This window comes from Zophobas morio, unplaced genomic scaffold (assembly GCF_036711695.1).
Source record: "Zophobas morio isolate AGI-343-1 ecotype UQ-CSIRO unplaced genomic scaffold, CSIRO_AGI_Zmor_V1 ptg000004l, whole genome shotgun sequence".
NCBI lineage: Eukaryota > Metazoa > Arthropoda > Insecta > Coleoptera > Tenebrionidae > Zophobas > Zophobas morio.
Window position 1 is genome coordinate 18,037,067 of NW_026972109.1, and position 27,718 is coordinate 18,064,784.

The following is a 27,718-nucleotide window of genomic DNA, read 5'->3' on the forward strand; positions in this document are numbered from 1 at the left end:
GACAGCACTAGAGGTGGGGTGAAAGAAATGGTAATGGCTGTCTAACGGTTGTGTAGTGTGTACGTTGCAGTCGACTGTATGTATTCATTTTATCAATGCGAAAAGCACGTGTTTAAAATGCGTGGTCCTGAATTTAAATTTTGATAGTGTCAGTTGTAGTGACAGAAAGCCCATTTAGAAGAATGTAAGTTGTTTTCATTGAAATTCTAACCTTGTCGCCTGCCGTCAATAATAAAAGTGGGCGGGATGGATTAGGGGTGACTGCAACCAAGAAGGTGGTTTGAGGGGATGGTTCTTCGCGCCAAAAACTTTCACGTTATTAGTCATCATGCGAAATTAACGGAGTCATCGGATTGCGTTAGCCCTGAAAATTAACGATCGATTTTTAATCGTTTTAACCAGAGATTCCCGTAATGTTATTATAATCTACCGCTCACACTCGCGCCTACATTATTAGTTTTTTCGTTAATAATTAATGAGTGTTTGCATAGCGACGGACGTGGTGATTTTACACAATAGACGGCCTTTTCCAACTCAATTATTTTTATTTATAGCGTCCATTATCTCAAATTTATTTAAATTAATGAGTGCCACGCAAAAAATTACTCTCTTCTATATTTTCGTTTTTTTTTTCTATTCTATTCATGAATACTGTGTATAGAACTTCAGTCACAAAGTAGAAGCGGAACTGACAAAAATGATGAATAAGTCATATTCATAAAAGGGACTGCGGCATATTGAGCGCTTGTCGAGTGGAAGTATTTGAAAATAATGTCTATACTTTGCAAGGGAGTGACTTTCTACGTTATTATTATTACAAAAACATGATCAGTAGCGGGTCGTGACTTGTAACAAACTTGAATATTTTTTTAATAATAAAGGTAATAAGTAATTATCCGCTATTAGGACCGCCGGCACACGAATACCATCGATGTTTTAAAGAATCACGTACGCGTAAAGCTAACTCAGTTTAAACTGTTAAAATGTGTAAATGAATTCGGAGTTATATGAAAAACAATTTCAAGTGTCTGCTTCCCTTGTTCCAACTGGATGCACGCATGTAGAGGTGGTTAATTTTAAAAACCGGAAATTTCTGTTCTCGTCTCCTGGCAGTATAATTTAAGTGTTGTTGTTTTAGATACAATGTAGACTTCCCGGAACCAAAACCTTATTAATTCATCCTTAAAAAGTATGTGCAAGTAACACGTACATCATAAAATAGAAATGATCTATTAACCTTTACTGAAATACATACATATTTAGAGTGTTATTGATTGGACGAGTACATTAAAATAAGCAATAATCATTTGTTTACTTAATGATACATTTGAGGAAACACATGTACGTTGGATTTGGGCGACTGGTACTTCACTAAATTTGTTTCAAAATTTATAATTTTTACAAATTGGCAAAACCCACAGCTATAGTTAATAATCTAAAACCGTAATTTAATATAAAACTAGAGAATTGGTAATCGTCAATTGTACAGGATGTTTCATTTCAACCACTACAGTATCAGGGTATCGTCATCAATTTTGGGGGCGGGTCTGTCGCTATCTAATCTTTGAGATTATCTGTCTCGTTTATCCAAATTTGTCTTTAGAATAATTCGTATTTGTAGTGTTTCAATACTGAATATGTTGCGCTCTGTATCAAGTGAGATTTAAGTAACAATATTCAAGCTAATCTCATCAGTTTTTGGAAGAGATGAACTTTGAAATTTTGATTGTCATTTGTGTAAGTTTTCATATTTTCAAAATTACTTGTGTCTGTTATTTTTTAAAATCTATTTCATTTTTTATAATTTTGAGCATTTTTTTTATTTATTTGGTTCTTCTCATTATTAAATCATAGTTTCACCATTGTTCACCATTTTTCTATTTCTTTCTCACTTTTTTTATTTCATTCGTATGCCATCCAGAATTCCATCCGACATGCATGTGATGCCTTTCAGATATAATTTTGATCATTTGTTCCAGTGGACTTCAATTCACTATCTTTTTTTTTTATACAATCTGCCATTCGTATTTGTACATGTATCACGATTTATGTCTTCGAAAGAGATAATGGCTTAATTTATCAACTGGTTATCTTCACCTTATTTTGCTTCTTTCGTTATCGTGTAAGTAAAGCTTATACTGGTATTACCATTATCACTGCATTTAGTATATACACCAGATATATGTACATATATTTAAAAATGTGATAACCAATATCAACACGCAAGCAGCAGATGTAAACATAAATACATCTTTGTCAAAAGAATGTCAACACAGTGGATTTTCTTCGTCACTGATTACAATATTTATTACTTTTTTCAAACATTGCAAACTTTGTGACCACCACGAAAATGTAATAAAAAAACAATCATTTGAAGGGAAAAGCAAAAGTTTCGTTGGTGAAGTCTGTTCAGATTATAAATATTTGTAAGGAGCAATAATACCAAACGACTATTAATGTTTGTGATTTTTATTGGCAGGTTGGCAACATATTAAAATTTTATGATGGTATGCTTGATTGTTAAATTGACATTTATGACACCAAGGTAGTAGCGGCTAGCGGTCATCATTTCAACCAATCAACACGCGAACTGTGATGCTAACATAGCTGCCAATAATCCAGAATTACCAACACAAAAATTCGCTTCAGTCTTTATCATTAACAGTCACCCGGTACGCTATAGTACTCATATATCTAATACTACTAATAACTAATAATAGTATTAGATATATGATTGTACTACTGTTTTTCGGATCAATGTCTACATCTGTATATAAAAAGAGAAGATACCGTGGTTCGGCAAAACTTGAGTGTACTTGAAATTGCTACCATGGTATTAAAAACTTGTATTTTTACAATCGTGTATTTAATGGAGTTTTGTTGTAAATCAGAATGACTAGCTATTGTTCAGAAATAATTAATCAAGAAGAATATTAGATAAAGTAAAATATTGATAACATATACTCCTAATTGCTATTGTTTTGGATCATGTTTTATTAACGTTTAGACCTTGTTTTTTTTTTAAACGCCTGTAAACTGAATGAACGAAATGAAAATATATGACTGTTAATACCTTTGAGTCGATAAAATTGATAAAATACTTACAAATAAAATCTTACATTGTGATGAGGTCAGTGACATGAGGAAAGTGAAATATTTTAATCCTAATCGCAGTCAAGACAAACGTACGTACATTTTTACTTCCCGAGCATAAGCGAAGGAAGTATTGTAATCGAGTCCGTCGACCGACTCTATTTTTATGTTTTCTCGACTTTTCATGACCCTTACAGTACGAAGAAATAGGTCTCCCGTTTCCGTGTCCGTCTGTCTGCCGTCTGTCCGGATTTTTATTAGACAGATAATCTCCGAAACTACTGGACCGATTGTTGTCAAATTTTGTATGTGCATAATATCATGTAGATGTTAAAACGGTACCCAAACTTTGTCTAATCATCCGAATGATTTGAAATTTTGGGGATATTTTAAAGTTATCATAAGCTTGGTAAATTTTTGACCAAAATGTATTTTATCCCTCAAAAAAATGATGACGTCACCTCAAAATTTTGCTGGATAAATCCTATCTAAAATGTCCAAAATATGATGAATTTTTATTTGTGATTTATCACTGCATTCATATTTTTTAGATCTGTTTATACATGTGGTTCAAAAAAAAAAAAAATGAATGAGTCAGTTTATTTTATTGATTAAATTAGGAACACCCCATATTCCCAGAAAATTTTGGGAATACGGTACTGGTATCTTTAGTATTACAATGCACCAAGTTGATAATACATGTCCTTGCAAAAATGTTGATGACAAAATTGTGTAAAGTAAAAACTCAACTCGAAAATGCTGGATGTTTCCAGAACATTTGGTTTTGCAATTTCAGAATTAAATCGTAAAATGTTGGTATACAGTTTTGGTTTTTTCCAAAAACCTGAAATCTGTCACAATTACAGGAGTATAAATATTGTTATACAATTTAAAGTTTTTTCTCAAAAATCTGTATCTACGGTCAGAACTCAACACGGATTTATAAACCACAAGTGTAAGTGTATGTTATTCTATAAAATTTAAATAACATTTATTCGGTAAAATTGTCTGCTGACATTATTAATTTTTTGGGAGGGGATAAAAGCATTACCTTTGATTAACCTTTTACCATGATTACGATAACCTTAAAGCGTTTTCAAGAATTCAGAGTATTAGATTCTGCAGTCAGATTCACACATACATATGTGAAAAAAAAAAACTAATATGTATAAATTATTAACATGAAGTCAATGAAGAAAAACATGAAAATAAAAAAAAGCATAAAAAAACAAATTAACCGGGAACATGTTTCATCATTTGAACAAACACAAAGGTTATGCTATAATTTTTCTACATTTCATTCCGAAGTTTCGTCCTGTGTCATTTTCAAAGTGATAATATTCGTCGGTATTTTCGATCGCTCACTAGATCAGGTTGGACTGTTATTAAAAAAAAAAAAAAAATAAAACTTCCCATCTAAATTCTACCAAATAAAGACCCATTATTGTTAAAACATCACATCACTGTTTGGTTTAAAATATTATGTCAAATTTTCTCGTTTCGAATTCAAAGTTTTCTGGAATCAAAGCAGGAAATTTTGATCTTTGTCCACTTTATTCTGTCAAAGTGTTTAGGGATTATGGAAACCCTCAGTGAGGAGGCGGAGCAGTCTAATATTCTCAATTATTTCATAGATGTTTTTTTAGCAAAAAGTTTACTAGTGAATGCTCTAATAAGTTGCGTAGATATAAGGAAGAAAAATAAAAGATTTTCTTGTCAATAAAAAGTATAAAAATATATTAATAAAAATTATATTTACCTACCAACGGAAGAGCATTAAATTTTATTCACATTCTTTAAAAAAAAAACCCAAATTGCAGTAAGAAAAAACAAGATAAAAATATTACAAATGTATTTATTTTTTTCTAAATAAAAACCTAATAATAATCAATGACCATTTTTGGAGTTGCCCCTTTTAGTAAAATTTATCTTCTTTTTTATAAATACAAACATTTATTTAATTGATGTGTCTTTTTTACGTAATTCAGTATGACAGAGCAACAATTTGATAATAATTTAAATATATAATATATATAGATTGAGTGGCTACCTAAAATATAATTAATAGATTTACAGTGACGGTGAAAATAAAGAAGGGCACTTTTCTTCCCTAGTGTAACTAATCTGTATTGACGTTAGTCCAGTTTACACAACTAAATTTCTTGACAAAAATCCTTTCAAGAGGTGTCCTACTTTATTTTGGCCGCCACGGTATATTAACCCATAGAACCTAAGTTTAATTCAAATATTTCAAAAGAATACGGAAACTTGTATTGTCGATAGCCTGTCAAAAATTATTATCAGTACTCTTTAGCATCAACTTAGGATGGTTTTATGATTATGACTTTATGACCTATGTCCCGTAACTCTCTATTCCTGAGCTCAGGTAGATTTTAGGAAAAACTGTTGGTTGCATTTAGAGCAATAAATGACGTCTAATTCAAATTTGCCTGTCGTTTAGCGTTCCACCTTAAAGACGATGTTCATTTGGAATGCTACTTAAATACTTGGAATATTAAATTAAGCAGAAAATTGCTATCAACTTACCCTGGAAAAGAAAAAAATTTAGATGAAAATTGGTAACGTAAAACCCCGCAAGGTTAGCATGCTGTGTGTAAAATACCAACATGTGATTGTTGCGGCGGCAAGTCTTTTAAAATAGATTTTCCCAAGTTGAATATACTTTATTTAAATGGTATGGATAATTAATATTTGATATCTTCAGTAAATACATGATATTACATTAAAGTGGGACTGTTTTCCCTTTTGTTTGTTTCAAAATTGAGTAATCTTCAATTACATCTTTAAAAAGTTCCTCTCTGACCACAAACTGAACTTGTAAAAGTACGTCCCTGGAACTAGTCTACCTGCTACTGATACAGTGTCATTTTGAATCTGTTTACCATCTTTAACTTCACAAGGCAATACGATCTTAATAGATACCAAAATAGAGTTCCAGTAATAATGTATTCGACACAATAAGAATAACAGTGGTCGTTTGCATTCTTAACGTAACACTGACAAAAATAAAAACGTTTAGACACTATTGATCTCTGAAAAAGCCTTGAATCAATAAATTACTCAGACCATTCTCAAAAAATTTATCACGTAGTCGTCATTCATGATGCTTTTTCATGGTAGACAAGTGTTACTTTGTAAAAATTCAATCTAAACCCTTGCAGAACTTTCCACGCATGTTTTTGTTGACCTTAGTTTACGATATTTTTAGTAATAAAGTTATAGTATTTGATAGTAGGGAGAATTACGGCTGATAATCACCGAGACAACAACGAACAAACCAGTGATCTCCAAGCTCGCGCCAAACCAAGAACATTCGAAATTTTTTTGTTTACGATGTGTATTTTCGTTGAAATGGAATGCCAAAACGTGAAGTGTCATAAAAACACGTGAACTTGTCGTTGTCATTAACTCTATATTAAATATTTTATTACAAATCGTGTCCACAAAATTCCTTGTGTGTATTTTAAGGTGCGTGTGTGTCAAATTCCCCCTAATTCATCACCGAATCGATCAATTCGGCCCAATCGCTGCACTGTTATAGTCGTAGTAATATTTACGAACCCATAAAGCCCAATTTGTTTACACAGAGTCCGATTTATCTCCTGGAATACTTCGTTAATATTGCGTTTGTTTGCCCGACCGCCGCAAAAATAATACAGCGCAATTGCTTACGGTGCGAAAGTCCCGAAATCGCGTCTCTTTAATCTTGGACCTGTTGAAATTTTAATTAAAATTGATACGCGAACACGGTCTACTGCTTCAATAAGTTAATCGCTCCCTAATATTCCCTCCCTAGAACCACTAGTGTGCATCAACGACTTCCTGCACACGAAGCGCCAAACTTGTGTCACTTTGGCACTGTTTTTCCCCCAGCGCTAGCGGAAATTAGACCGAACTTGGTGCACTCCGAAACAGGCCAAATGTTGCCGTTGGCTAAACTGATTAGAGTCGGCTTTATCAGTTTATCGAATAAATTTCATACAAAGCATTAACATAATTTGATACCAATTGATCCCTGACTCCAATAACTGTCATCTCGGTTTTAATTAGTCGCGGAGAATCGCGACCGACATCCATTACAATTTAAAGTTCAGATTCGACGAGTGCTAAATTACAGACCGGAGACAATAAGGATAATTATAATCATTGTTGCCGCCGGGCAAGCCGGAAGTGACGTCATCTATTCTGTATTCTAGATGCTTAATAGGTTTTTTGCTAAACTCCGTCAGAAAAAAAAATGCGCCAATTCGCTGCTTTGAGCAAGTCACTATCTATTTTTAAAAGTAGCACCGAATGCACTCTTGAAGGTTAGGTTAAAAAGCACGTGTTTGTATCACGGAAGGGTTTGCGGCGAAATTGTGAGTAAAGTTGTGGCGGTTTTTGCTTAAAAAACGATTATTAAAAGCAGTTTTATAGAGCACGTTTTTATTTTTGCAGGATTTACTGATATATATTAGAAGTAGGAAGACAGGAGTGTAAAGAGAGGACAATGAGTTATAGCAGGGGAGATTATCCTTACGGCGATAAAAATGGTGTCGTACAGCCTTTGCAACATGGTAAGTATGAATAATCTTCTGTTTCTCGTTTTGCGATTGTTGGATTTCGGGGCACGTGTAGGTGATCTATGGGAAATTATAAGCAGGTAAAATAAAAGATATCTGTTGCCGTTTTAACCACAAAATAAGGGTTTTGGTAAAGGCACGGTTGTATTAAGTGAGTGAATAAATATTCTGAATTGATGACGGCTGACGCCCCGCTCGGTTGCATTGATCCAACCCTCAAGCGTGTATTACTGGTTGCAGCCACAACCATTAAAAAAAACCTTCAAATTCATAACAGTGATTTTTTTTATATAGTAATTGTGTTCGACAATTAATATGCTTGGAAATTTAGATTCGTTCACTAATTTATAAATCAAATACTGGGTAATTCCTCGGTGGCATGTAAACCAGTTTGAACTATGCGCGTTGCGCATGTATTCATTTATTCTGAGCGTAATAAGACACGTGGTTTTTTGAACACACACAGAAGTATGTTTACATTTATATCCAATATTACGATTACAATTACGTAAAAATACAACAGTTGTACGTAGTGATGGTAAAGTATGAAATTAGTGATTTTTTTCCACCAAAATAATCAGAAAAAGCAAAAATTGACGCACTTATTTTCCAGTAATTAAATAATTCAAAAGTAATAAAAAATTACATCTACAGCAAATATTTTTTTGTTGCATCATGATGCTGGTGTATACTGGTCATTAGCTTGCAATTTTTTTTGACAATGTGTTATCCCAAACATCCCGCCAAAATTAAACATGAGCCCAAAATTAAAAAAAAATGTATTCTTCCATTTTGGAGAAGAAAAATTATGATGGTGTGGTGGCAAATTTAAATATGAACAAAACCGCAAGGACTATATCGGGAGTCCAAATCATAGATCACGGTTAAGGAATCGATAGCTCTGATCAAGGCGATCGAGTTCTCCTCAGTTGTGTTGCTAGATTCACAGGCTACAACACATACTTACGCCAAGTAAAGCGGAAGAGAATAATAAAGAACAAAGTTGAGACAAATTGTGTTAAAATCCCCATTACGAACATGGTTACAATTGACCGATGAACTTCAAGTAGTTCATTTTGTTATTGAAAAAAAGACATGTGTAAGTCGAAAATAGGTTCGGAAACTGTCACCTATATACAGGTGACGGCATTAATCTGAAATTTGTACTCCGGAAGTTGTGATGATGAATAAATGAATCACTGAAACTGTAAACAACAAAAAATTTAGATGATGTTAATTCAACGAATATAACACAACAAACACAACAAAATATAACACAACGAACACATGCACAGATTACATACTGTGAAAATCAAAACAATAATCCGAGAAAAATGTTCACATTCAAGCTGTGAGAGAATGATTAAATTACTAAGAAAATAACACATTAACACACGACAACATAAACAAAAAATACAAGTCCTGTTTTTAGTCATCCATGATGATATGAATTTAACTGGTGATAATTTTCAAGGTCTTTCTCTCAAAATGGATGCACCTTTAAAGTTACTTGAGAACTTTACGACAAATCATTACAAAATATAATTTAAGTCTGAAAAACTCAATTTTCACGTGTTTTATATGAACATTTACAAATTATTGTACTTAAATTGCATTAGAACGGTGAATTTACAAAGAATAACATGAAAATAACACGTGTTGACAAATTCGACAAAATTTTACATTTCAGATTGGAAACTCGTTAATAAACTGATCTTACACTAATTACACGCATTGAAGGAGGACGTCAAATGCGATTTCCTTTTGTCCGAACTGTCCTTGGATGAAATTACAAACTAAATCAGACTTACTTTTAAATTTAACGTGTTTCACCGCGCTCACTAACCAAGAAGTGGTCCCTTTGAAGATACTTGCGTTAGTAACCCCTAAATCATCAACCTGGGAGCCTTTCCTAATTCACAAATATAGCACACCATTAGTGGGATGACGTCATTTCCAAAATTTATAGTAAAAAGTTTTTTAAAATTTTTTTGTGGTGTGTGAATCCATGTCGAATTTTCACCCTAGAAATCCAGAATTTTTGAAAAAACTCAAAACTGAGTAACAATATTTTGCATTATAACATTGAAACCGCAAAACTGATTGCTCTGAAATTTTGTAAATATTTTAAAGTTATCGTAATCATGGTAAATCGTTAAGCAAAATTTATTCGTTTATCCCCTCTCAAAAAATTGATGACGTCATCTCAAAATTTTGCCGAATAAATCCTATGCAAAATCTGCAAAATATGATGAGTCTATACTTGTGATTCATCATTGCATTAAAAGTTTTTAAATTTCTTCTAATTTTTATGAGTCACCCTGTCTACAGTTTTCCCAAAAATTTGGGAATACAATACTGTATTGCACCTATCCAAAGTGATTTACGTATCTTTGCAAAAATGTTGATGAAGTCATCACAAAATTTTGTTAAGCGAAAACTCGTTTGGAACAGACGCCCAGTACGCTTATTTACATTTACTTTAACGTTATTGTTATTATTATTATATTATGTAATTGCATTTCTTTATTTTAACGTATTGGGGTTCTCATTAAAAAATAAAATTCGCATAATCAAATTTTATAATTTTTCGAAAAAGCTGGATTTGTATTATTTTATTTCAGAGACGACATAACCTTCGACCAATTTTTTATTTTATGATAACATGTATGTAGATCAAAATTATTTCACTTATTATTCTTTTCTGAATAACCTAATCCATCATTTTACCAAATTTTATGTATATGAAGTCGCACAGGACAGTATTAGACAGAAAATTAGTTATTTTTACTTCCCGAGCATAAACTAAGGACGTATAGTAATCGAGTCCATCGGGCGACTTGCCAGTTTCATATTTTCTCAACGTTTCATGACCCCTAAGCACGAAAAAAGTGATATTCCGTTTCCGTCCGTCTGTCTGTCTCCGAAACTACTGGATTGATTGTTATTAAATTTTGTATGTATATAAGAATATCATGTAGATGGCTAAACGCTAACCAAAATTTGGATAATCATCCCCACCAACAATTTGATGGCGTCATCTCAAAGAATTCTATTTTTAAACTGATTAGATGTTATACAACAATATACTCCTATATTTGTGGTGTACGAAACCGCTTTGAATTTTTTCCCTAAACGTCCAAATTTTCGCAAAAACATTTGCAAAGTATATATATTTTACTACTACGGGATATAACGCTTCGTGGAGATGTCAGTCATTTGGGAGACCGCTAACCTTTTTTTTTTTTCTTTTGTGCTATGACTAGTATTCACAATTTTTTTTATCGAATGAAAACGACTCACCCCGTTTTCTCGAAAATGTGGGAATACGCACGTTTTATTTAATAATGATAAAATAATAATTATAATATTTAGAACATTTTGTTCGATTGTGTGATTAATTAACAATTTTAGTCCTCTATTTTGGGGAGACAAACTTATTCAAATCAACCTAATTTCTACGTGACATTCTTTCGAAAACACTTGAACTGAAGCTCGTTACTAGTGCTGAGAGAAGATTTTTTCCCGTACTTGGATGCAAATTATTGGCACAGGGGCTGAAGGGGTGTTATTTATGCCGCTAGTTTTACTTTGTAAAGGTTATCACAAAAACGAAAATCGTAAAATCAAATTGTATAATTTTTTCAAGACGCTGGATTTGTTGGATTATACTTTAAGGGAAATTCTGTCGAAATAACCTTCGACCAATTTTTTTTAAGAAAAATTGCAATAATTTGGTAATATTAAATAAGAAGCTAATAGTTACTTTTTTAAATTATATAATCAGCGTAAGCTAAGGAAGTATTGTGATTTGCGAGACGGTTAATCCGGTGACTGGCTACTTTCATGACGTCTAGAATATGAAACAATAGTCCTTTCGTTTCCGTCTGTCTGTCTTTTATCTGTACTGATTTTTATTAGGCACATAACACCCGAAACTGCTGGATCGATTGTAATTAAAAAACCTGCAAAATCTGAAAAATAAACAAAAGTTAAATGGTATTTCAGCAAACAAATTTTTCGTTGTTTTTTTTAAGCAGCGAATTTACGTATGCACGTGGGCAGTATATTATTCTCCTTTGCAAATTTATATTATTACTTATGGCTAATACGTAAAAAAATTATTCGAGGTGACCCCTCTTAGCTGATTGACACCGTGACCCTGTGCAATGAAAAAATGTTCATTTGTTTTTCTAAAATATTACTCCCACTAGTTTTTAAACGACCTTGCATAAATGTATGATATAACTTCAATTATTGGTAACAAAAAACGCACTAGGAATACAAATTTGAAAATGCACAATATTGCATAAACGCGTTTATAAATTGAACAAACACAGACATGTCCATATTATATTTAAGGTAGTCATTATGTCTGTGTTTTTCCTACAAAATCACGCAAGAATTTTTCACAGAAAAAACCTCATAGTATGTATATATCAGCCGTATTTATTTACATATGCATATTTTATTGACTTTGTGGTTTTTAATGAGTGTATTTTTCATTTTAATTTAAGTTGAACACATGTTCTAACTAAAAACTTCTTAGAACTACGGAAATGTGCACGAAAACATATATTTACAAATCTATATACATTAATCTGTCAAAGTGAAAATGGCAGTAAATTAAAGTTCAGTTACTGTAAATAATCCTGACATTATGGTTAACTGCGAGAAGATTTTTATTCGAACGTATTTCAAGGCGTTGGAAATGGTTTTAAGATTAATAATAATTAAATCATCAGCAGGCCAGAGAAGTTCGCCCTAAGTGCCACCTTGTAACTTTTTATGTGCTAGTATAACTTTACCGAAAATACTTATTTTTTATAAGATGTCACAACAGGAGATTCTTATACATAAATGAAGCCAAACTAAACTTAGGTAATTTTTTTTGCGTTATTTGACTTTTAAGCAGAAATTCTGAGGTATTCTCATCGTCATAACTGCAGTTATGCTAAGACTACGATAGTCGGTGTCGAATGAAGTTGATTGTTAATCTTTCAAAAAAAAAAATATGGTTGTTACCTTCATATGGATTTATAACACTAGAAAATTAATAATCATGAAGATGACAGTTTCAAGGATATTTGAAATTAAAAGGAGTGTGTTATTAAATGGTTTGCAACGTGTTAAATATAATCAGCAGATGCGACGAAAGTGCCACCATGAAAAATAAAATTAAAACTACATTTTTATTTACCAGTCTTAACGTGTACCTGACTTAACTCAATTTGCTCCCACTTTAAGTAGAAAAAGCGTGTTCAGATAATGGATGTAGCGCGCTGTATGCCACTCACATTTAATAGATTTATTACATGCTATAAGGGTACACATTAAGTAGTGGAATTATAATCGACACCGGCACTTCCGTTAATGTTAATGGCTTAAAACTCCTAAAAGATACCGCACCACCTGATGCTTCCAGGAAGACTTCTCTGACTGTGTAAGTGGCTAAAAAACAAAAAATGCATTTCTTCTCGAGCACAACCGAATTTACGATCTGTAATTGTCGTCATAGCACAATTTATCGAATTAAACTAGTTTAAACATTTCTATAGAACGCTTAATTTTAAAAACCAATAAAATTCCTCTCGAAAACCAGTAAGACGAGTAAGTGCATGGTGCATTTGCGTCAGTTGTAAATAATTAGAGCATTCGCAGGGTCGAGTGTACATTTTTAAAAAGGTTAGTGCATTTATGCGAGTCGTAGTGCAAGGGATAATCGCGGCGTTATAAAATTATCCATGCATCACCTCAAATAAACAGTTCTATTCACAGAACATCAATATATTTGGCGCAGCGTAATTTATTTTAAGTAATTTCTTACTGGGTGGTTTGCGATTTAAAACGGAGGTTATCATAAGTGCGATAATGAAATCTAGTGTCTAAAATAACTCGATTTTTTGCAGGAGAGGAAGGCGAAAGGTCCAAGTTGCAACAGCCTGTGAAGTTGCAGCCGTCTTGGGAAGAAAACAATTTGCCGGAAGACGAGCTGAATTTTAAGAACCTAACCATGGATGATGCTAGTTTGCAATTAAACACACCCCCAGACAGATATAATTTAGTGTATTTAACGTTTTTGATCCATGGAATTGGAGTTTTAATGCCTTGGAATATGTTCATCACTGCCGACAAGGTACATGCGTTTGCAGAAGAAGTGATTTGTAGTAACATTTTTCACAGTATTTTACAGAACACAAGTTGTCAAAAGAATATACCGGCGAGTCTTCGCCCTACGTGACGAATTTTATGCAATATCTTACTTTTGCGGCCCAAGTTCCTAATGTGTTTTTCAATTGGCTTAATATTTTTATACAAATTGGGTAAGCGGACGGTGAGTACGCTGACGCTACAGGTAATCATTTGTTGTTTTTAGTGGTAATTTGACCACGAGAATAGTTTGGAGCATTAGTATCGAAGTAGTCGTTTTTATAGTAACAGTTATACTTGCAATGATAGACACAAGTTCTTGGCCAGTTACATTTTTTTGGATTACTATACTGTGTGTGATTGTTTTAAATAGTAAGTTGGTTTTGATTAGTAGGTGGTTTGTGTAGGATGCGTTTGTTTCAGTGGCTAATGGTATTTACCAGAACACCATTTTTGGTATGGCCGCTAAACTGCCAGGCAAATACACAGGAGCTGTGGTTTTAGGCTCTAATATTAGTGGGACTTTCACAGCCGTAGTCTCACTATTAACTACCACAATGATTTCCAATGCGAAAATGGCCGCTATTTACTATTTCATCACAGCGCTGTTTGTACTGCTAGTCTGCTTTGATACCTATTTCGCCTTACCTTTAAACGTGAGTGGAAATAATAGTGATTTTTATATCCCCATATGCATGTTCTTAATTTTAAATACCGTGCGATCTAAAATAAAATTAATTATAGTTGGCATTGTGTGTCAAACTTTGGGTGGTACTACTGCCCTCAATTTGACGTAAAACAGTAGTAACATAACCTTGAACTAATCGAATCTAGTCGTTCAGAAAATTTGGTCGACGCCACATAACATTTTTTGGTATTTAACAAAATCACTTTTTGGCACTGACAGTGTTTCTAATTTTTCGAAAAAATGTTTATATATATATAAGGGGAGAAGCCTAATTGTAAAATCCATAGTTCTTTACAAAAAGTTTACCATTTTAAACGTAATTAAGTTCTAAGAATCAAAAAATCAACAATTGAGATAGGGCGGGTGGGCGGGGTCTATATTTTGCTTTTTTTGTTATTATACATAGTATTCTTTGAATACGATACTCAAAAACATGTTTTTAATTTCTTCTAAAGAAACAAGTATTTTGCAGTTGAAGTCCGTCCCCTTGGCTCTCGACGAATAAAAAAAAATGATCAAAATTGAGATAGGTTGAGTGGGCGGGCTTACATTTTGCTTTTTTTTTAATATGTGTAGATATCGATTTTGCTATTAGGCTGCGCCGTACGTTTTAAGTTTCTTGTTGTGAAAACATGACTATGTATATTAAGAAAAAAAAGGCAAAATATATGCCCCGCCCACCCGCCCTATCTCAATTCTGATGATTCTTTTTATTCGTCGTGACCCAAGAGGGCGGAGCTTAACTGCAAAATCCTTATTTCATAACAAAAATTACCATTTTAAACGCGTTTTAAGTTTCTAAGAATAAAAAAATCATGACAATTGGAATGGGGTTTATATGTTGACTTTTTTTCTTATTATACATAGTACTCTTTGAATGCGATACTCAAATAGTATATTATTAGCCAAGGTTGCAAAGCCAAGCATTCTAGACCGAGCGCAAATTAGAACCCGAGACGCGCAGCGTCCTTATTTCATTACAAAAATTACCATTTTAAACGTGTTTTAAGTTTCTAAGAATAAAAAAATCATGACAATTGGGATGGGGGTTTATATTTCGCCTTTTTTTCTTAATATGCATAGTATTCGCTGAACAAAACGATACTCAAAAGCATGTTTTTAATTTCTTGTAAAGAAACAAGAATTTTGCAGTTAAACTCCGCCTCCTTGGCTCTCGGCGAATAAAAAAAGTCATCACAATTGAGATAGGGTGCGTGGGCGGGCTTTCATTTTTCCTTTTTGTTTTAATATGCGTAGACTTCTTGTCACAACAAGAAACTTTAAACATGTTTAAAATGGAAAATTACTATACGGAAATATCGATTTTGCAATTAGGTTTCGCCCAATGTTTTAAGTTTTTTGTTGTGAAAAGATAGCTATGTATACTAAGAAAAAAAAAAGGCAAAATATATGCCCCGCCCACCCGCCCTGTCTCAATTCTGATGATTCTTTTTATTCGTCGTGAAGCAAGAGGGCGGAGCATAACTGCAAAATCCTTATTTCATTACAAAAATTACCATTTTAAACGTGTTTTAAGTTTCTAAGAATAAAAAAATCATGACAATTGGGATGGGGGTTTATATTTCGCCTTTTTTTCTTAATATGCATAGTATTCGCTGAACAAAACGATACTCAAAATTATGTTTTTAATTTCTTGTAAAGAAATAAGTATTTTGCAATTAAACTCCGCCCCCTTGGCTCTCGGAGAATAAAAAAATCATCACAATTGAGATAGAGTGGGTGGGCGGGCTTACATTTTGCTTTTTTGTTTTAATATGTGTAGACTCCTTTTCAGAACTAGACCACAAAAGTGACAAAACATTTGCTCTTCAACTTATCAGTTGTTCAGTATTACCACCCATACAATTACCCTCACAGCCAACTATAATTATTTCACCTAAATGTCTCCTCCACGTTTTTTTCTTAAATAAAATTGTAAAACTATTTTCAAGTGAATAATGCAAAAGAAGAAACTTCCTACATTAATTTAAAGAAAATATAAATTGCATGAATTTACTTTAAACAATAAACCCCATTTTAAATGTAGGAAAAATTCTAAAACACGAAAAAAGTTAATTTATTAATCCTGGAATCTAGTTAAGCTAAATTAATATCAACTTCTAGCGATTCTACCGACATCACGAGTTACGTGAAAAGAAAAACGCCGAACAAAGGAAACAAATAAACCAAGGAAGGACCCAAAGGATACCTTACCTATACATTTTGAAGAAATCACTCCCCCAACTGTACAACGTTTTCTTCATATTTTTTGTAACCCTTTCGATTTTCCCAGCAATTCAAGCAAGTAATTCGACCTTGACTTAAGTAAAACCCCAATTTTAATCTCCCCATTTCAGATGTAAAACGTAGCGATGAGAACTTTTTCATTAGCGATAAATACTACTCGGGCGTGACCTGCTTTTTAACTTTTAATTTATTCGCCATGATTGGTAGTTACTTAACTAGTTTGTTCTGTTGGGTGAGTTACTCCTTTTTAGTGTTTTCCGTAACCGCAAAGTGCTTTTTCAGCCTGGCCCCAAATATCTTTGGATTTTTGTAACTCTGAGAGTTCTTTACATTCCGTTCTTCTTCTTTTGCAACTACCAGTTGAACGAAGTGGAGAGGCATATACCAGTTTATATTAATAACGATTGGGCGTACTGGATAGTGGCAGTCACTATGGGATTGACTAGCGGGTACTTTAGTTCGTTGGCTATGATATATACGCCACGGTAAGTACTCTTAACTTAAGTACGATTAAAAGTGAGTTTGTTTTTGTATAGAACTGTGGAGGATAGGTACGCCTCAACGGCAGGAATGTTTGCCGCTGCGGCTTTAATCACCGGTATATTTGCTGGTATTCTTTCGACCTTCTTATGGCCTTGGATAATCACGCATGTCAAGTACTAGCAAAAGTGTTTGGTATATGATACGGAAACGGAATTATCTATACAAATTTAGGTAGGAGTTTCTGTCATATGCCATAGAAATCTTCGCGAAGTCCCGAATCATAGTTCTTCCATTAAGAAGAATGTTGTTAATTTAAACCTTCATTTTTGTATATACTAACGCATTAAAGCATTTTTGATTTTCGAGTGTTATCCTTTAACTTAAAAGACAGTTGTTTTCTGAGAAAACCATCATTTTCTTTAGAACTGTTAGATTTTTATGTACTGTTTTGCATTTTAAAGGAAGGCAAGACTGACCGTAGTGTTGAAGTTGTAGTTTTAGTACAATCAGTTAGTTGTGTGATTTTTCTTTTTTTTTTAATAAATTTCATTTGGTGTTTATTTCATTTGACCTTTACATATCTAATGGAATGCAATCATAATCATACAAATGCAAGATTATATAATACCTATATAAAATATTTATTCATACATTTTTATCGCCTTAAATTTGAATGAGTGACATTAACATGTTACGTAGATAAGTCCATGATAGACACTCTGAAAAGTGATCTACCCCATTCCCCTCGTGTACACTGCGACTGCAGCGCCCACACTTGAAGACTAAGGTGCTGCCATCTATGTACACGTAAAGGAACAAGCTTTATTCTAATAAAATTCATTCAAATTGACTGCTGCAGCAAGAAAAAACTGCCAAAATGCATAATAACAATCTAGGATTAAATGTACTTAAGCCGAAATTCAGTGGTGTCAAAAAATCGTTTTGTTTGAATTACTCTAGAAACAACCGTGTGATTTGTATTGATGTTTTGCACAATTGTTTGTTTTAAGACCACTGATTTGGTTCACAAAATGTTAGAACTCGTCCATTGTATATTTCGTGAGTGGGAAAAGTTAAATCTCGAATGTTAGTACAAATTGTTGGCCCTATTTAACTTTTCTTGTTCTGGAAATGTTTAGTTAAGATATATCAAACATGTTAACGCTCTTTCACCTCAACTCTCTTTAGCTAGAAAATATATACAGGGTCTTTCTGACCAATGTTATTTCTTTGTTACTATTACGCTAGGTCGATTTTTATTTATATTGACCTTAGGATAGTTAGGAAACTTTCAAATTGTTGAGCAGTTTCATTATATTTTTATAAATATTTTGTACAAAAGTCTGATAATCTACGTGCGACGGTAATCAAATAGTCTATTTGGTGACGGAATGTCAAAAAATGCACGATAATTACAAATCATAAGGCTTAGAATTTCTGGCGACATTCGTATCCGTAAAACTGTTACAGAAACGGTATTTAAAATCTAGGTATTAGTGTAGTGGAATGGTTTATAGGAACTGTCATAATAAAGGATATATGAATTAAATAGAATTTTATTTCGAGGAGCGTAACATAAATAAAAAAAAAGAGATATCCCTATATGAGTACAGTTACTTCACTACGTTTTCTGAACTTAACAATAAACAAATAGAAAAACTACAGAGGTATGAATATGAATACTAAAAACCTAAATTGAACGAAAAATATCACATTTACATAACATAAACCTTTTCGACCTTTTTAAACGGAAATATTTCTTTTGTTTTGGGACAAATAATTTGACCATTATTTTCCTTCGCCATCTGCTCTAGAGCCTATAATTAACCGGTTAGAATTCAGCAAACCCTAAAATTCACTTGTTTAACTTTGTGGGTTACGCACACCGAAATTATTTTAGATGTAGGTGCGCGCGCAACCGACAAAGCCAAACGAACGCAACTTACCTGTTCTCCATAAATGTATCCATTAGGCAACATCATGGGTAAGTTATTCTCATTTAAAGGTAATCCGCTAATATGGCAATACAGACGAGACTGTGAGCAATGGGCAAATGGGAGAGGCTCAGCTAGTTGGTTCAAACATGGTTGGCAAACAGGACACGCTGGATTGCGATTCTCACTATTTTCAGAATAACACTGAGTATGAAAAGTTAAGGAAAAATTAAACGAAAAACACAATACACAGAATATAAATGTAAATTAGTGGCGTTAAAGGATATGGCGTTTTCAGTGCTGAAAGTCCGGCTTGAAGAGCTACAGTAAAGACAGATTGCGAGGCGAGTTGGAACAGTCGATAGTTTTCTTGTCTGAATTCTTCAATGAGAGTATCCCACCTACTTTCGTCGAAGAGGGCCTTGTATGGACTTATTTCTAAAATTAGCGAAATGTGGGTTAAGTGAGATTAGTTCAAAATTGAAACAATCACAGAAGATAAAGTTAAGAGTTTGTTATAAATATGAGACAAGTGCATTAATGTAATGTCTATGATAATGCCACTCTTGAGTGACACTCTACAGCATACAGATAAAATCAGTAAAAACGTACAAACAATTTTATGATTTTAGATGAGTCCCTAGTGTGTTAATCTAAATCAAACATCTGGTTACGGACCCACGGTTACTATGTGATATGTCGTAATATTTATAACTGATAAAATTTATTTTTCCAAACCACCAGTGTCAAGTAGAACTTTTGATTAATCGTCAAATATAAAAATAGTTATGAATATTATAACACACTGTAACATTTTATTTGGAACTTTTTTCAAAGAAAGTTATCCCCTATTTTTCATATCATGTTACCAGTCTTTGAAAATGTATTTTCTGTATTTGTAATGAGGCAGTGAACTTTTAAGTCGAAGGTTTTTTAAGATGCCATAAATTTGAAATAAAATAAACCAACTTTGTCATAAATCCGTCCATGACTGTGGGTTACTGATAACAATATTGACTGTAGTTCCCGCTAAACTGGCAGGGGCTAATATGTGTAATTATGTATGAATAATTAATTCTAATTAGGGATACCGATAAATAAAAATTTGCATTCATATATGTGAAAAAAAAAAAGATCAGTCAAATATCCCTGTGGCATCGTTCCATGTGAAAAGACGAAAAAAATTGAGGATGATCTTTTAGATAACCAATATGAAAAACCGTCGTCATTTATTTTTTTTTGGGTGGTTCACTTCCGATTGACACCCCTTAGAAGTCTCCTGTCATGGGCTGTAACTTTTTTCTATACACATATTGAACTTATTATAATTTTAATTTACTGCCTAAGAAAAAAGAAGAAATTTCAAGCATTTTTTTCTCCAAGAAACATGGCTGAAAAAATCAACTCTCTCAGATCAATACTGTTGACACAGGAAACAGCTGAAAATCACCAAAATTGGCAAATTATAATGAAGTTACGGTCGTACCTGCTAAGATAAGACTGATTTTGGCCAATGAGATCCCTGCAAGAAAATAGAGGGCGGGTGGGCGGAGTTACTACCTGCTAAAATAAGATCGACTTTGGCAAATGACATACCCGCTAAGAAAAGAGAGGGCGGGCGGGTGGGGTTAGTGCCTGCTAAGATAAGAGTGATTTTGGCAAATGGGATACCTTCTAAGAAAAGACAGGGCGGGTGGGCGGGGCTAGCAGCTGTTAAGACTGATTTTGTCAAATGACATATTCTCTAAGAAAAAAGAGGGTGAGTGGGCGGGGCTAGTACCTGCTGAGTTAAGAGTTAAGTATTTTGGCAAATGAGATACCCTCTAAGAAAAGAGAGGGCGGGTGGGTGGCGCTAGTACCTGCTAAGATAAAACTGATTTTGGCTAATGAGGTACCCTCTAAGAAAAGAGGGAGTGGACGGATGGGGCTTAGTACCTGCTAAGATAAGACTGGTTTTAGCAAATGAACTACTCTCAGAAATTTGATTAAATTATTATAAGAAAAAACACTACAAATTCTTTCGAAACAGGAATACCTAGAACCTCAAGATTGTTGTAATTTTTCAAAAAAAAGAAAGGAGTCCGAAAATGAACTCAAAAATAGTTTGGTGTTTGTTTAGGTATGGTACCTATTACTTCCTGAGCGTAAGCAAAGGAAGTATTATAATCGAGTCCGTCCGCCCACTCTCTACTTTTACATTTTCTAGACCTTTCATGATCCCTACAGTACGAAAAAATAGGTCTCCCGTTTCCGTCTGTCTGTCTGCCCTCCCGGATTTATATTAAGAAGACAATAAATCTCAGAAAGTACTGGGCTGATTCTTGTCAAATTTTGTATTTATATTAGGAATATCATGTAGACGGTAAAACGCTAACCAAAATTTGTCCAACGATCCCCACCAATAATGTGATGACGTCACTTCAAAATTGTACATAGTAAATGGGTTTTAAATTGCATGAAATAACATAGTCTTCCACGTGTAGTTTACGACTCCGTTTTTGAGTTTTTACCCTAAACGTCAACATTTTTTGAAAAAAAAAATTAAAATTATAAAACAACATTTTTCAATTTAATTTTGAACCTGCACAACCGAAAGCTTTGAAATCTTGCAGATGGTTTACAAGCATGATAAATTTTTAATCAAAATATATTTACTGATCCCTTCTAAAAAATTGATGACGTCAGCTCATTGTATGAAATAGCATAGTCCTACACATGTAGTTTATAGTAGCCTGCATAGATATTGTAGCCGTCCATAGAGTCGAAATTTGCGAATAAAAATAAAATAAAACCGGCTCAAACGGAGCCGACGACGGCTTGTAAGTTCTGTCACTACGGCACGCGTCGTATCACACAGGGGCGTATTTAAGACCGATTGCACAAAATCTTAGGGTCACTGTAATCTTACTATTTTCTATCTACGACAAACGATTTGTCACACAGCTACGAAACCCACGATCTAGAGAAAGATGGAAGTGTGAAAATGTATTTCAACAAGTGTAATAACCGTTTGGTGCAACGCAATTGGTTCAAGCAAACTAAAATATGACAGGAAACAAAGAGTCCACGTGGACTAGTTTATATAGTAGCCTGCATAGATATTGTAGCCGTCCATAGAGTCGAAATTTGCGAATAAAAATAAAATAAAACCGGTTCAAACGGAGCCGACGGTGGCTTGCAGAGTCTGACGTCACTCTGGCACACGTTGCACAGAGACGCATTTAATATTAAATGTAATTTTTTCCGTTATGATATAATCTGTTTCATTTCTGAGCTGAATCTCATCAATAAAATCGAAGCTCTGTTCACTGTACACAAGTTGTGGTATGGTATATTCATCGTTACGGAGGCAGGTGGAGCGAAAAACCTAGTCATCTTAGCAGCAAACACGCCTATAAACTAGTCCACGTGGACTGTTTGTTTCCTGTCATATTTTAGTTTGCTTGAACCAATTGTGTTGCACCAAACGGTTATTACACTTGTTGAAATAAATTTTCAAACTTCCATCTTTCTCTAGATCATCGGTTTCGTAGCTGTGTGACAAATCGTTTCTCGTAGATAGAAAATAGTAAGATTACAGTGACCCTAAGATTTTGTGCAAACAGCCTTAAATACACCCCTGTGTGATATGACGCGTGCCGTAGTGACAGAACTTGCAAGCCGTCGTCGGCTCCGTTTGAGCCGGTTTTATTTTATTTTTATTCGCAAATCTCGACTCTATGGACGGCTACAATATCTATGCAGGCTACTATACCCGCGTTTGCTGCTAAGATGACCAGGTTTTTCGCTCCACCTACCTCCGCAACGATGAATATACCATACCACAACTTGTTTACAGTGAACAGAGCTTCGTTTTTATTGACGAGATTGAGCTAAGAAATGAAACAGATTATATCATAACGGAAAAGATGACATTTAATATTAAATACGTCTCTGTGCAACGTGTGCCAGAGTGATGTCAGGATTTGCAAGCCACCGTCGGCTCCGTTTGAACCGGTTTTATTTTATTTTTATTCGCAAATTTCGACTCTATGGACGGCTACAATATCTATGCAGGCTACTATACGACTCCGTATTGAGTTTTTATCCGAAACTTCCAGATTTTTGGGAAAAAAGTAAAAATTATAAAACATTTTTCAATTTAATTTTGAATCTCCAAAACCGAAAGCTTTAAAATCTTGCAGATGCTTTACAAGCATGATAAATTTTTAATCAAAATATATTTACTTATCCCCTCCAAAAAATTGATGACGTTGGCTGAAAATTTTGCCGAATAAATTCTAAAATGTACAAAATATGATGAGTCTGTACTTATAATTTATCATTCTATTCATATTTTTTGGATTTGCATATACAGGTGGCTCAAAAAAATTAATTAATGCGTGAATTTTTTTATTGATTTAATCAGGAACTGCAAAACCCAATGTTTTAAAATCTCGGAGATGTTTTAAAGTTATCATAAGCATGGTAATTTTTTTTTCAAAATGTATTTGCTCATCCCTCCTAAAAAATTGATGATGTCACCGCAAAATTTTGCTGAGTAACTCCTACCTAAAATGTGCAAAATATGACGAGTCTGTACTTGTCACTTATCATTCCATTCATATTTTTCGGATTTGCATATACAAGGCGACTCAAAAAAAATTAATGAATGCGTAAATTTATTTTATTGATTTAATCAGGAAATACAAAACCAAATGCTTTGAAATCTTGGAGATGTTTTAAAGTTATCATAGGCATGGTAAATTTTTGATCAAAAATTGTATTTGCTCATCCCCCCTAAAAAATTGATGACGTCACACCAACATTTTGGTGAAAAAATGCTATCTAAAATGTAGAAAATATGATGAGTCTGTACTTCTGATTTATCATTCCATTCATATGTTTTGGATTTGCATATACAGGGTGACTCAAAAAAATTAATGAATGCGTGAATTTATTTTATTGATTTAATCAGGAACTGCAAAACCGAATGCTTTGAAATCTTGGAGATACTTCAAAGTTATCATAAGCATGGTAAATTTTTGACCAAAATGTATTTGCTTATCCCCCCTAAAAAAACTTATGACGTCACCTCCAAATTTTGCTGAATAAATCCTATCTTAAATGTGCAAAGTATGATGAGTCAACGCTTGTCATTTATCACTGCATTAATATTTTTTAGATTTGCTTATACGGGGTGTCTGAATGACCGAGTCAATTTATTTTATTGATTAAACCAAGAATTGCAAAACTGAATACTTTGAAATCTAGCAGACGTTTTGAAGTTATTGTAAGCATGGTGACTTTTTAATCAATCAAATGTATGTTTATCAGCCCCAAAAAACTGATTACGTCATCTCAAAATTTTGCCGAATAAATCCCTTCGAAAATGTGCAAACTATGATCAGACTATAGTTGTAACTAATTATTGTATTCATATTTTTTAGATTTGCTTATTCAGGGTGACTCAAAAAAATTAATGAATCAGTCAATTTAATATTGATCAAATTAAAAACAAGCCACCCCATTTTCTGGAAAATGTGGTCTGTACTTGTAATTTATCATTGCATTCATATTTTTTAGATTTACTTATACATACGGGGTGACTCAAAAAAATTAATGAATGAGTCAATTTATTTTATTGACTCCGTTTTCCCGGAAAATTTTGGGCATACAACACTGTTCTTTTTAGTATTACACTGCACTAATTCAAGTAGATATACAGAGTCATCAAAATTGATTGAGAGAGTTGGTAAACCTGAACTTGAATAATTTGGTTTATTAAGTTGTATAAAAATATTAGCTGTCAGATTTGAAGTTTCAAGTTTCAAATTTCAAAACTCAGTGGCGTCTTTTTTCGACTTTTTTTTTGGTAAAAACATTAGTTGTCAGATTTGAAGTTTCTAATTTTTGTCACGCCACTGAATTCATTGCCATATAACCTTAAACAAATCTGTCATAAGGTTGACAAACTTCACGACAAAAACAGGGGGTACCAACTCTCTCAATCAATTTTGATGACCCTGTACGTGTCCTTGCAAAAATGTTGATGACGTCATCACAAAATTTTGTAAAGAAAAAACTCGACTCGAAAATGCTGGGTTTGCTTTATTGTACTTCAGAAGCGAGGGAGGTTCTGTCGAAACAACTTTCGACCAATTTTTTTTATTATTGAAAGCACTCATCTTATGCAGTACTTCCATTAAAATTATAATTATTTCAATACGTATAGACAAAAAGTTACAGCCTATACTCGTAGCAGGACAGTTTGAAAATGACACAACTTCAGAATTCTAATGATGCCGAAGTATCAAAAAAAAAAAAAAAAAATGACGACGGTTTTTCATATTTATTATCTAAAAGGTCATCAATTTTTTTCATTAAAATCATTAATTAAAATTTGGTGTTTTCATATGGAACAACCCTATTTGTATTTTTGCATTATTGCTTATATTACAGGAACATTTTAAATGTACTTACTTGCGTATTAAAACATTATTTTAATGATTAGTAATTTAATGTAATTATTCATAAAATACTAAAAACGTTATGGATACAATATAGCAAAAAATAGCATCAACGTTAATTCCACAACTTATAAGTGAATTAAAATTTGTTATATAATATTGATGTAATATAATAATATATAATTAACCTCGAAAAGTGTGCCTTAATTTCAGAATAATTTCAAGGTTAGTGAATATGAGAAAGTGTTACGGGAAGCGGTCATGCAAGCTTTTCAAGGACATTCTTTTGTTTATAAATTTCACTATCTCACATGGAAAACAAATAAATAAAAGTGAAGCATTTTTTTTGTTTTCCGAAAATATTGGTTATTTCATACGTTCTGCTCTATGTAAATTGTAATTTTTGGTTTTCTTGTAACTACTGAAAAATGCACCTGTAATTCAATTAAATTATACGAAAAATCAGAAATTTATGAAAATGTGTCTAAGAGTGTTTTAAATATCTATTTCTGGAGGCATTTTAAAACCATTAATAACAAGTATTTTTCTCAACAAAGATCTAATCAAAATTACGTGTTACTTTCACCAATTTAAAAATCATACTAATATTTTTTTAATAGCAAACTTGATATAATATCTACAACAAAAGTGGAGCATAGGAAAATTCCACTGGGTAGATACTGTTATTCACTTTTGGAAATAATAATAATAACACATTAATAGTTTAGAATTTTACCAAAACATTTTTTCCTTTGAAGTCAACAATTATTCTTTTATTATTGCCTTAACCTTGCACTTAATAGAACCCAACAGCAACATGCAACCATTAAACCTTTCTATCTGACTGGATTCACTCATTATGAACTTTTTTTTAATAACTACATAACAAAATAATTTCCTGAACAGGCCATGCATACATGATGGTCTAATTGTAACTCTTCCAAAAAAAAAAAAAAAAATCGACCCACCTGTATTCACTGGAAAAGCCAGCAAAGCCATAACTTGCTGTATAGTGGTCAAATGCTCCTCCTCAAAACTAGAAAAATGTTTCCTTGCATGCTTGATAGCCCCCATCCTATTGTCAGTCCTAATCAATTCAACGAATTCCTGAATCCGCAAATTAAATTCCATATTTGATTTAAGCTTCCTCAATTTGGACTTATTGTCATGGCACCACAGCAAACATTTCTGAGTCTCATGATTAGCAAGTGACTTCTCGACCTCCCTCGAAGTCAAAAAAATATCTATATTGGTCAAATCCTTAATGTCGCTCCTTTCAGCGAGAGTTATCGCCGCGTTATAATATCCATTCCTAAGAAAATACTCGACCATCATCCTATCTAACCGTTTTCGCTTCCACTGGTTGGCAGCCCCATGAGAAATGGTCCCTGTCGAGGTCAGCGTATCCCGCTCCTTCAGGTGCTCCAAACGCCGCTTGCAGACGTTCGAAGCGGCCAGTTCTTCGGAGATGCTCTCCTCGGCTTTGCGTTTAAGTACTTGAAGTTTCTCGACCATTCCTCCAAGCAGTGAAGTAATGTCTTTCGCTTTCACATTACCTGAAGAAATGGTCTCTTCTATCTCACGGGCAGCTTGCTGGACGTGCGAGGCTTCACGGTCTAAGGTTTTTTGCGCGGTCCGAAATTTTTTATTGAGAATTTCGTATGGCACCTATGGATATTCAATACGCTAATTGACGGAAGCAGAATTTGACACTTGAAAACTGACGCCCTAGAACCTCGCCGCGATAAATCTAAAATGTCGTCGCTGTTATCGTGACGAAATAGAACAGTGGGATGGACTCGTATTTAGGCCAAAAAGCAAAAAAAATATTGTTCTCATTCAAAAATGTGTCACCAAATGGTTGCACAGCGACGTCAGTTTTGCAGTATTGATGGGGCGAATATTGAAAGAACGGTTAATTCTAAGCGCAGTATGACGAGAATGATTTACCTTTAACGTGGGATGCTCCAGAGATTTAAGGTCTGCCATTTTGGAGTACAAATAAAAACATAAATAAAATGTCAAACTGACTAAAGTGACCTCGGGAACAGCTGATTTCGGGCCGTTGGAACGTCAACGGACAGGCTAGCC

At 33.5% G+C, this 27,718-nt stretch overlaps 2 protein-coding genes across 5 annotated transcripts; one reads left to right on the forward strand and one right to left on the reverse strand.

Annotated features, from left to right (window-relative positions):
- Positions 1 to 63: 63 nt before the first annotated feature.
- Positions 64 to 17,809, forward strand: Ent2 (Equilibrative nucleoside transporter 2). 4 transcript variants are annotated; one of them, XM_064076031.1, is made up of 10 exons: positions 64 to 184; positions 7,552 to 7,670; positions 13,586 to 13,812; positions 13,860 to 13,999; positions 14,053 to 14,198; positions 14,250 to 14,482; positions 16,639 to 16,819; positions 16,872 to 16,993; positions 17,044 to 17,246; positions 17,298 to 17,809. In XM_064076031.1, exons 2-10 carry the CDS (start codon positions 7,604 to 7,606, stop codon positions 17,422 to 17,424), a joined length of 1,446 nt encoding a protein of 481 aa, XP_063932101.1. In that variant the 5' UTR covers positions 64 to 184; positions 7,552 to 7,603; the 3' UTR covers positions 17,425 to 17,809. The 4 variants fall into 4 exon arrangements, with proteins under 4 accessions (XP_063932101.1, XP_063932130.1, XP_063932120.1 ...); XM_064076060.1 differs by lacking the exon at positions 64 to 184 and adding an exon at positions 1,639 to 1,737; XM_064076050.1 differs by lacking the exon at positions 64 to 184 and adding an exon at positions 6,402 to 6,582.
- A 975-nt stretch (positions 17,810 to 18,784) lies between these two features.
- On the reverse strand, positions 18,785 to 27,715 carry LOC135144100 (E3 ubiquitin-protein transferase MAEA). Its single transcript, XM_064076101.1, has 5 exons — positions 27,578 to 27,715; positions 26,596 to 27,295; positions 19,466 to 19,616; positions 19,191 to 19,386; positions 18,785 to 19,061 (listed from the first exon to the last, which is right to left on the reverse strand). Exons 1-5 carry the CDS (start codon positions 27,614 to 27,616, stop codon positions 18,960 to 18,962), a joined length of 1,188 nt encoding a protein of 395 aa, XP_063932171.1. The 5' UTR covers positions 27,617 to 27,715; the 3' UTR covers positions 18,785 to 18,959.
- Positions 27,716 to 27,718: the final 3 nt, after the last annotated feature.

Bases quoted from the DNA above. Each gene is read 5' to 3' on its own strand.
- Ent2 (XM_064076031.1), top strand. From the start codon at position 7,604: ATGAGTTATAGCAGGGGAGATTATCCTTACGGCGATAAAAATGGTGTC. The intron at 14,199-14,249 runs GTAAGTTGGTTT...CGTTTGTTTCAG, and splicing joins GTGTGTGATTGTTTTAAATA to TGGCTAATGGTATTTACCAG. The intron at 16,994-17,043 runs GTGAGTTACTCC...GTGCTTTTTCAG, and splicing joins TAACTAGTTTGTTCTGTTGG to CCTGGCCCCAAATATCTTTG.
- LOC135144100 (XM_064076101.1), bottom strand. From the start codon at position 27,616: ATGGCAGACCTTAAATCTCTGGAGCATCCCACGTTAAAG. The intron at 27,296-27,577 runs GTAAATCATTCT...GAATATCCATAG, and splicing joins TGGAGCATCCCACGTTAAAG to GTGCCATACGAAATTCTCAA. The intron at 19,617-26,595 runs GTGGGTCGATTT...CGCTAATTTTAG, and splicing joins GGCTTTTCCAGTGAATACAG to AAATAAGTCCATACAAGGCC.